The 9,991-nt window shown below is 36.5% G+C and overlaps 2 protein-coding genes across 2 annotated transcripts; one reads left to right on the plus strand and one right to left on the minus strand.

Moving 5' to 3' along the window:
* Positions 1-418: 418 nt before the first annotated feature.
* crtac1a (cartilage acidic protein 1a) lies at positions 419-5,894 on the minus strand. The gene is made up of 14 exons (XM_055158050.1): positions 5,728-5,894; positions 4,821-5,017; positions 3,772-3,968; positions 3,560-3,696; positions 2,952-3,108; positions 2,732-2,866; positions 2,513-2,649; positions 2,289-2,425; positions 1,996-2,078; positions 1,690-1,790; positions 1,256-1,424; positions 709-854; positions 596-635; positions 419-496 (listed from the first exon to the last, which is right to left on the minus strand). The coding sequence occupies exons 2-14, from the start codon at positions 5,006-5,008 to the stop codon at positions 489-491; spliced, it is 1,635 nt and encodes a 544-aa protein (XP_055014025.1). The 5' UTR covers positions 5,009-5,017; positions 5,728-5,894; the 3' UTR covers positions 419-488.
* A 221-nt stretch (positions 5,895-6,115) lies between these two features.
* On the plus strand, positions 6,116-9,036 carry r3hcc1l (R3H domain and coiled-coil containing 1-like). Its single transcript, XM_020931477.2, has 7 exons — positions 6,116-6,180; positions 6,516-6,994; positions 7,265-7,452; positions 7,532-7,602; positions 7,700-7,795; positions 7,898-8,038; positions 8,540-9,036. Exons 2-7 carry the CDS (start codon positions 6,524-6,526, stop codon positions 8,590-8,592), a joined length of 1,020 nt encoding a protein of 339 aa, XP_020787136.1. The 5' UTR covers positions 6,116-6,180; positions 6,516-6,523; the 3' UTR covers positions 8,593-9,036.
* Positions 9,037-9,991: the final 955 nt, after the last annotated feature.

Genomic DNA, 9,991 nt, shown 5'->3' on the forward strand with positions numbered 1-9,991 from the left:
TGGAGCAAATAATTATGAAAGAATTTTTCATACTCAGGGACAGAGGAGTGGAGGCTATTGTAAAATGATGCCAGAGCTGCATTTATGTACAGACAAGAAAACAAAAGAGGATGTTATTATTATTACTAAATAATGCTGGTAGGAGTAAAAGTACTTTTCAAATGTAGTGTTGAATCAACATCACCATTTGTACAAATGTAATACCACCTATATTATCAGTGTTAGTGTCCATCAGATTTGGAAAAATAATTACTAAAATGAACAAAACATTAAAACAATTCATGACAATTTAAATGTTTGAAATCCAAAAAGAAAAAGTGCAACAAATGTCTCTACTAAGAGCCAAAAAAATTTTTATAAAAGTAATAACAAAAATATTATATATGTGTATATATATATATATCGTATATATATATATATATATATATATATATATATATATATATATATATATATATATATATATCTTCATCTTAGTGATCTCATCTTCAAATACCTGTAGAACATAAAGTCATAACAAAATGCAAAAAAAGAGAGTAATAAGCTTACTAATATAGTAAAGTATATTAATAATATAATCTGAGGGCTTTCTTACCTGCACAATGACCATTCTTGACAATAAAACCTTGGCCACACTAAAGATGGATTCATTTGTATTAATTTTTTTGCATTCAATATTTACTCTACTTATTATTACTCTATTCTTACCTGTGTGTCATTTGCCAACACCGACATTGCTCCGTCTCTCGGATAAGCGATTTCAAGCACTGAGTTCATTTCTCCAGGCTGAAGAGCACGAGTCATTGTTGTGCCATTGGGCCAAGACACTTCCAGGACTTTTACCTCATCACCTCCTGTGTCCAAATCAACAATTAAAGTAAGTATTTTAAGTAACCAAAAGACACTGCAACACTGGAATATATAAACTACTCCTGAAAGTGTGGCTATATTTTTCTGATTTGTGTCTTTTGTATCTTGTAATTTTTTTTATGTTTTATGCTTCTTTATTATCTGCCCAGAGACAACAGATAGAAACTAGCACTTTTGCCACTTATGTCATAAACACAGTTGTAAAAACTAAAAAATTATAACTATGGCTTAACAAATTCAAAAAGTTGCAACTATGTTTTTTCATCTAACAAAATTGTGCACAAAACCATATCATTATTCCTCAATTTATTATTTTATCATCGCAGCATTGATCATAGTTATTTGATGGTTACTGAGAAATGCCTAAAATGGTCAGACAACATACCCAAACCGAAGTGTGCCACAGGCTCCATCTCACAGAGGTAGCCTGAGCCGCCGTCAATGATGCGTGTGTGAGCTCCACTCTGATTGGTGAACACGGTCACTTTGGCTCCACGCGCGAAAGACCCAAATTGAGTTCGGGGGATGATCCGCAGCCAGTTATTGGACGAGCCCTGACAAAATGAGAAAAAATAACTTTTTAAGATTGTATTGTACACATTTTTTGCCATTATTTTTGTATTTTATTTAATTAGTTTTTTTTATATGAGAATGTACACACAATACACAATACATTCACATCAAGAACAGGAGTAGGATGATGATGTTATTTAACCTATCCCATTCTCTTTCATCTAAACTTCAAAATAAATGTAAAACACAAACATAGATGGTCAATGATCTGATGTATTCACACTTATAATAGTAATAATAACCCACCTGTGTGACTTTAAAAACAGATATTGGCTGCTGGGCGCTCTCTCCGTGTGCAATAAACAGCTCCAGTCGTCCATCACCATCTAGGTCTGTGACTGTGCCTCCTGAACAAGTAATATGGGATAAGAACACAATCTGAAAACGGTACGATAACAGAATAAAAATATAAAAAATATAATACTACTATTAAAATGTGAATGTGAATAAATCATGTTTTTTTTTCATTTATTTGTTTAATTCATAGTCTTAATTGTCTACACAACACTAAGTCATATATTTATTTAATTTATCTTTTTCCAAGTTAAATACCTGTTCCTCTTCCCTGTGGCTCTGCAGCTTGCCCCACATTTAGTTCGTCAATCACAGGGTCTGCATTGATTTGTCTGGAGACCCTGAAGTGTGAAAATATAATACATTAAAATATATTTATGCATGTAATTATCTGTAATTCATTGTTACTCATAATTAGCAAACTAATCAAGCAACATATCAATGGTGTACAGAATGGTCAGACAGAAAAATTTGTATCAAAGAGCAAATAGGGCCAGGTCAAGGATAATTATTATGGACTGCTCTATAAACATAATATTTTAAAATATTACCTGAAAACTCTGTTAGGTGCATTGCCTCTGTATGCAATGTTATTAAAAAAAACTTCAAGTTCCTTGTCATTATCAAAATCAGCAGCAATTATCGTTCGAATTGGTGAGGGACTGGCAAATCCTCCAGTAGCTATGTTCTGTACACAAAACATATAAATAATAAAATATACATAAATACATGCATTCAAACTCTATAATATTGGATTTCTTTACTTCTTTCTTACCCTGAAGTTTGAATTGCTGCCCTGTAGATAAAGTCTGTGTGGTCCGTTCCAGTTTCCATAGACAATGTCTGTCTTTCCATCACCATTGAAGTCAGCCAGAGCCACTCCTCTGCCGTGCTGGTACCTATCCTCCACACCTATTATCAAAGCAAAACTCCATATGAAAACTACTGTTGAAAAACATAACCAAATTAAAGAAATTCTGTGTGTCACATTAACCTGCTTTTTTAGCCATGTCCACAAATATACCATCTCCATTGTTCTTGAAGAGGAAGTTTGGTCCATTTTCGTTGTCACAGAACACATCAGACCTCGCCTGGTTCAGGATGGGTCCAACCACAACACCACGGCCTCCTGCACAGTGCAAACAGTTATTTCACAGCCTATAAATGCAGTCATATAATTTTACATTTTACCACCCACACCACTGAGTTTTTACCTGTGAATTTGTTGACTCCAACTATTGCGGCTACATCAGAGAGAGCTATAGATCCTTTGGTCACGTCACTCGCGGTCTCATCCATTTCTAGCAGAGCATGTGGCCCAACATTTCCACTGGCATAGTTTGCAACATAGACTGAATACCTCCCTGTTCCCTATAATATGAAAGCGCTGTCATGATAAATTATATGGGACAATTCAATTCATCTGTTATTAAGAACACACAATATCTGGTTCATAGTTTCTAAATCTAATGAGTAAAACTTAAAAATATTAATATTCATTGCATGTTATAATGTATACAGACAGGAACGCCACGTCTCCACAACTTCGAGGTGAATCTGAGAAAGCGCCTCACAGGACACACTAGAGCTTGAGTGATCTGATTGTTCAACTTAATGGTTCTACACATAAATGAATATGTAAATATAATATGTGACAACACAGGATCGCACACCACAGGTCACAAACATTTCACTGACACTACAAAACTTTGAGCACTTTTAGTAATATTCTCAAAAAGTCATTATAAGCCACTGTGAAACTCTGCAAACTCTTGCTCTTGTAACTGTGCCAGAGACAATCAAATAATGTGTGACTATTTACCTTTCTGTCAACACAAGCCACTGAACGCCCTGCCATGCGATTAGCCACACCTCTACGAACATTAATCTCATCACTCAATAGATCTTCAAAACGCCCATTGCGAAATTTAAATAGCTTGTCAGAGTAAGTTGCCCTTCCTGAAATATAGAAATATAATAATATCAATAATAGCTCATTTGTTACATGAAAAAAATGCAAATCCAATACTTTACCAGAATATGCATTATTTGTGTTCAGGAAGTAGATTTCTTCACGTCCATCTCCGTCCACATCACAAGCAGTGACTCCAATGGCGTTCCCGGGTATATCTCTCAAAGCGTAGTAAGGGGAGTTAGGGTCATCCACTGCTATGTTTACAAGTCTCTGCTGAGCACTGTCATACTTGAAGACCAGGTTAGGACCATTGTACCTGAAAGAAGTGAAAGTAACTCCATAGTATTTAGTAGGACATTCACAATATACTAAGTAGAGCTTGGTGGAATAAGAAAACATTTGGTTGCTAATCACTTTTTTGTGATCGGTGATAAATATATGTTTAATAGTTTATATTATGCAAAAGTCATAGAAGGTTATAGAAGGTTCATAGAAGGTAGGTATAATAAGTCAAAATGTCCATAAAACTTAGACTTACACCAATTTATTGATCCACAAATGTAGTTAATATGATTAACTGAGATTCAGGAGCAGGACCACGCCTCAGCCGCCCTCTCCTCTCACCAGCGAACCACAACTCACCTCGACCACGCCTCTAATTTCCCAGAAGCCTATATGTAGCAGCCTTTCCCATCATCCCTGTTTGTCTCAGCTAACTCGACCCCACCCTCCCATCCCCTATTTTGTCTTTGAGTCATAAGACCCCTACGGGGGGGTCCCATTCTGGCTGGGCCAATTGAAGATTGAGACGGAGCCCCCACCCAGCCATCTCTGCCCCACTTCGTACATTATCAATAAACTTCTTTGCACTATGTCATTGTTGGTGTGGTCCTAGCTAGTGAAGTGAAATTATTTGTAGCTCACAGTAGCTCACACAGCACAATAATAATAATAATACTAATACTAATAATACTAATACTACTACTACTACTACTACTACTACTACTACTACTAATAATAATAATAATAGCAAAGAGCAAAAATATAAATGGTAACAATAATTTCAAAATAAGTAACAAAAATAACAAGAGACTAAGGCATAATTATATAAAAGCACATGAACAAGTAAAAAATAAAAATATAAAAATAGTTATAGAAATACACTTACCCTGCCACAACCACTTCCAGACTCCCATCCCCATCCACATCTGTTACTGCCATCCCATAGTTGAGCTGTGTTGGGTTGTGCAGCCTGTCTGGAGGCAGCACATACTGGGTTACATCCTGAAACAGGGGCTCGGACCCCTGGGTGGGAGCAGCATGGTACAGGCCAACCAGAAGAAACCAGCACCACATGATTGTTTTCTGTCAGGGATAAAAAAAAAGTCTAGTTAGTAAGTACAGCACAACCTAAAAACAATTTGTTTGCCTATACAGTCTCTGGACCTAACAAAAAGTAAGAAAATTAAATTTCCATCATTTATGTATTTATTTAGACAGTGCACTGAAAACATTCATCTCAGCGAGAAAAGATGCTCTGCGCCAGATTTAACTACAAGCTACTTTCCATGTGTAGTCCATGGGCAGGTGCAGAACACATTTAAGAGCCTATTTTAAACCACCTCTAACAACAACATTTTATCTGTAACAGTGACTCCTTAAGAGAACCACAATCCAGTTCATCAATTAACATTTAAAACAGTTACAATTAAATTTATTTTCATAAATACAAAATTTCAAACTCTCAAGACTCCAATTCACTGTTATCAGTATCCTCTAAAATGTACAAATATATCATATTCATCAGTATTACTATCTTCTAAAATAAAATACATCATCAAAATTACCATCAAAACAAATGATGATGGCGATGGACATAACAGGCTACTCAACAGTGTCAATATGATATCATTTCTGTTTCTGTGTAATAACACAAAAACACAAGTTACAACCACACTATGTGGATATGCATCGGTGCAAATGCATGTGTTACATCTCCTATGTGTGTCTTGCAGTGCATCCGGTCATAATAACTGGAAAATCGGCATGAAAAGATGAAAGCAGTATCTTCTTACCCGCAGTAGATATGTGTCGTCGTAACTGATCAGAGCATCCACCTTTCCTCAAGAATGATACAATTTGATTGTGGTTTTCTTTTACCTTACACAAGTCATGTTTTGAAACAGCTTGTGTAAGTGCAGGGCGTCTGACCAATCAGCGAAAATCATTGTATTTTGACCAATAGCCATAGTGGTTGACGGAAGTGTTTTTTTGTTTGTAGTTTAAGTACCATCAAGTGTATAAATAATTCCTATGAAATACGAATTTACCTGATTCAGTGAACATAATTTTATTTTTGTCTAAATCTCTTATCAGCTACATATACACTTTTTACATCGCGTTATCAAACTATACTTTATTAGTCAGACACCCACTTGTACTTGTACTACATCCCCCACAACTCCTTGCGTTCAGCTTCTGGGTACGTCATTAATGCGACGTTTTGCAGCTAAACAAACCAAACATAGGTGAGTAAAAACCATAATGAAAACCTATTAAATCCGTACATACTACTGTTGGAAAGAGTAAAAAAAAAACGTAATTATTTGAATTACACTGAGGTTATATTGTTTAAAGCTTGCATTTAATGACACATCTCATTAATCTATGGAAGCATTCCTCGTAGCGTTAGCCAAAACAAGAAGAGTGTTTAGCTATGTTTCTGCTACACACTTTTTATGAGGTGTAGGTTAAATTGAATATTCCTTTGTGCAATTATTATTCCAATTGCGAATTTACTCATACTAAAACGTTATGACTAATAGCAACAAGTATTGTTCCTCTGTTTGTAAATTTGAGCCAGTCTGAACAATGGAGCTGGAGAATCCAAAGGAAGAATTTTCTGCAGCACAAGCTTCACCCACACCGTCCTCTCAGACCAAACGGCCAAGTCAGCCCCTGTACACCCCCAAACAACGTCTTCAGTCCTCCAAAGACAAAGCCCAACCACAAGGAGATGGTAAACCAAAGTCCCGACCGAGATACACCGACAAAGCCCGGAAGAATGCAAGGAACAAGAAGAGCCAGGCTGGAGCATCAGAGAACACCACCTCATCTGGAGGAGAGGATACAGCCAATGCAAATAATGACAAAGAAAACACAGAGAGGCTACAGGGAACGGAAACCCAAAGCAATGATCAACGTGAGGGGACAAATGTGAAAGGAGATGTTTCGTCACGGCTGGAGGAAACCACAGCTCAGGGAGAAAATGGAGAAGAGGAAAGTTGGGACACAATGTTCAATGATGATGGAGAGTGTCTGGATCCACACCTGCTTGAAGAGGTAAGACTAAATTATACTAATTTTGAAACCACAGGAATAATAATTGTCACTTTAATATTACTTAACCTTCACCCATGTCGTCTTATACTAGTTTAGCTCAAGACCTTTTTAAAGCTATAAAGATCCAATTCTGTCCTGTTCATGCGACTATTACAGTATCACTTGTTGAGTTAGTGAGTTGTGCAAACTTATTTCATACATGATTTGCTTATGACACTATAAAGAAACTGCTGTCATTGTTTTGATGTTTTTATACTTAAATTTCGGCAGCTTTCCATAAAGGATGAAAAAGTGAAAACGTCGATCCAAGACTCCAGATTTGATTACTACAATATGAACCGAGATTATGATGATGACATTGACCTCACAGAGGATGAGATGTCCCACATTGTTGAGATTTATGACTTTCCCTCTGAATTCAAGACAGAAGACCTGCTCAAATTATTTCACACCAACCAGTATGTGTTAGTTAAATTAGATGTAAATTTTGTATATTTGAAACTGAAGTCATGAGTTGTACTTAAATCTAATTTTCAGACAAAGAGGCTTGGATATTAAGTGGATTGATGAAACACATGCTCTGGGCCTCTTCTCAAGCCCTTTAGCAGGTATTTAACAATTTAAACATAAAATGCGTTAATATGTTGTGTTTTTGACACATTATAAAATTTGTTAGATAATTTTTAAATAACTTTTTTTTTCCAGCTCGGGAAGCACTTAGATCCAAACATCCATTGATGAAAGTGCGTCCATTGTCCAAATCATCCTCCGCCACAAAGGCCAAAGCTCGAAGTTGCTCAGGTATGTTTGAGACCTTGTGTAGTAATATAAAATATATGATGTGTATATTTTAATTATATATTATATATGCATCAAAAAAAATAATAATAACTTTATTTGAAGACTACCTCCTACCTGCCAAGGAGAGACCACAGACAAGTGCAGCTCTAGCTCGAAAGCTTGTTATTGGTGCTCTGGGAGTGAAGAGCAACTTGACAAAGGAACAGCGAGAGGCAGAAAGGAAGAAACTCCAAGAGGCCAGAGGTAAAATAGAAATACAGCCGGGGTAACCTGAGCTCAGGAACAGTAGGCAGTGCCCGGGGAAACATCTTCAGATTTTCTCTGGAGGATTTTGTCTGTTGTGCATGAATGGGAAGTGGTGAAAACTCCACATAGAAAGGCCCCACACTGATTTGTACTGCAATGTTTCTGCCACTAGTGGGAGCTGTTAAAGCATGAACATTGACATTGCAAATTGTTGACTTTATGATGGTGATGGCAATTGATTTATATTCTCCATACCATCCCATCCCATTTCCTGTCACTTAAATATATAGGCACAGAAAACCACAACTGGCGGTCCACTCAACTCTAAGAAAATGTAGTTTGAGCACTTTCATCATTTATATTAAAAATCATTATAGTCATATATAATCATATAAACGTCAATGCCAAATTTAAGCAAATCATATCATTGTAAATCCTATTTAAGAATTGTTCTTTGTTGAATGTTGAAGGTTTTTAATTGAATGTTTTATTTTTCAGAGCAAAAACGTCTTGCAGCCAAACAAAGGGAGGACGCTTGGGAGGGAAAGTGACTGTAGAGAAAACTACCCCCTGTTTCTTCCATAAACCCAAGGCTCCTCCTGCTTGGCTTTTCTCAACAAACCTTCAGTTCTTCCCAGAACAGTATTCCCACACTTTTCTTCCCTTTTCTGTTGCTTTTGTTTGCTGATTTTCCTCCAACCATCCCAGAAATCACTAATCTGGCCCATACTCTGAGAAACAAAGCTGGAGGTTGTTCTTCTAGTAAACACTGAATATCATTCAGAACAAACTGTTGTAGTGATTTTAAATTTGCATTTAAATGTGTATTTGTGTCATACTTTTTATTCAGGGATTGATATTCTGACCTGCAGCAGGTCAGATGTGTGTTTTAAGTTGTAAGTATGTGGAAAAATCTATATTAAAACACAGTGTTTACAACTGTTAACAACTTCAATACAGATTTGATATTTGCATTACAGTCTTGAAATTTGAAACTTTTGGTGTGTATTAGTATTTCTTTATTTAATTCAGACATCAAGTCTTTACTAAATTGTTTATTTTTAGTGGCCATGTTTTGCATGTAATTTGAAAAATACTATTTAATTCAGGGGTGTCCAAAATCTTTCCACAAAGGACTGCATATTGAAAGACAGACACAGAATAGTTCAGTACAGTGGGAGTGTCAATACAGATGGATGCATTTTACAAAGGCCTCTGTACCTTTTAGTAAGGCTTGGAATCCATCCATTTCAAGTCTGTATCATAATGCAATGTAATGCAATGTCATTAGTAGAATTGCTTCAATTTGCTCTAAGAAATACCATCTGTGATCGTTTCAGCAGGAGGCCTGAGGGCTGCATTTTGCTCCCAGGCCATAGTTTGGAAACTGATATAGTACATCAAGTACAATGTAAGCATGTTAAACCCTATAATTGTAATGTACATGAAGAGTGTCTTACCCTGAAGTTTAAATGGCAGCTAATTTAAAATGAAAGGCCATAGATCCCTATTGTCACAGTTGCCCAATGGCCTCTATAGTGCTCAATGTACCATCTTTGCCATCATTCTTATGACATGTGACCAAAAGCAAACATGGACTAGATTTCATGCTTTCATACCACAAGTGGACCTCCCTGGAGGCTGTAGCAAGACCAGTGGTAGAGACCTCAACCTGAAACATCTCTTTACCGTCGCCGTGGGAGATCTGAGCCATGCCCATAATGCAATGTTTTACAAGTCCCTTCCACACACCCATTAGATTAAGTTAGTAGATTAACAAGACAAACACTAACTACTACCAAGTTAATTCAAGTCCGAACTGCACTGCTTTGCCATGTCATAGTACAAGGCACTATCCTAATAAAAATGGGTCTCACCACAATAAAGGACTTTGGGGTTTTCTAAGTGCTTTTTTTCTATTACTATCAAACAGACAGCCAAGATACATGG

Source organism: Boleophthalmus pectinirostris, unplaced genomic scaffold, assembly GCF_026225935.1.
Source record: "Boleophthalmus pectinirostris isolate CB_2022bp ecotype Guang Dong unplaced genomic scaffold, ASM2622593v1 HiC_scaffold_22, whole genome shotgun sequence".
NCBI classification, from domain to species: domain Eukaryota; kingdom Metazoa; phylum Chordata; class Actinopteri; order Gobiiformes; family Gobiidae; genus Boleophthalmus; species Boleophthalmus pectinirostris.

What these genes read in the sequence shown, in the direction of transcription:
- crtac1a (XM_055158050.1), bottom strand. Translation starts at nt 5,008, where the DNA reads ATGTGGTGCTGGTTTCTTCTGGTTGGCCTGTACCATGCTGCTCCCACC. An exon ending in GCAGCAATTCAAACTTCAGG is followed by an intron (nt 2,426 to 2,512) that starts GTAAGAAAGAAG and finishes TTTTGTGTACAG; the next exon opens with AACATAGCTACTGGAGGATT. An exon ending in CTGTTTTTAAAGTCACACAG is followed by an intron (nt 1,425 to 1,689) that starts GTGGGTTATTAT and finishes TCATTTTGTCAG; the next exon opens with GGCTCGTCCAATAACTGGCT.
- r3hcc1l (XM_020931477.2), top strand. Translation starts at nt 6,524, where the DNA reads ATGGAGCTGGAGAATCCAAAGGAAGAATTTTCTGCAGCACAAGCTTCA. An exon ending in AAATTATTTCACACCAACCA is followed by an intron (nt 7,453 to 7,531) that starts GTATGTGTTAGT and finishes TCTAATTTTCAG; the next exon opens with ACAAAGAGGCTTGGATATTA. An exon ending in GAAACTCCAAGAGGCCAGAG is followed by an intron (nt 8,039 to 8,539) that starts GTAAAATAGAAA and finishes TTTATTTTTCAG; the next exon opens with AGCAAAAACGTCTTGCAGCC.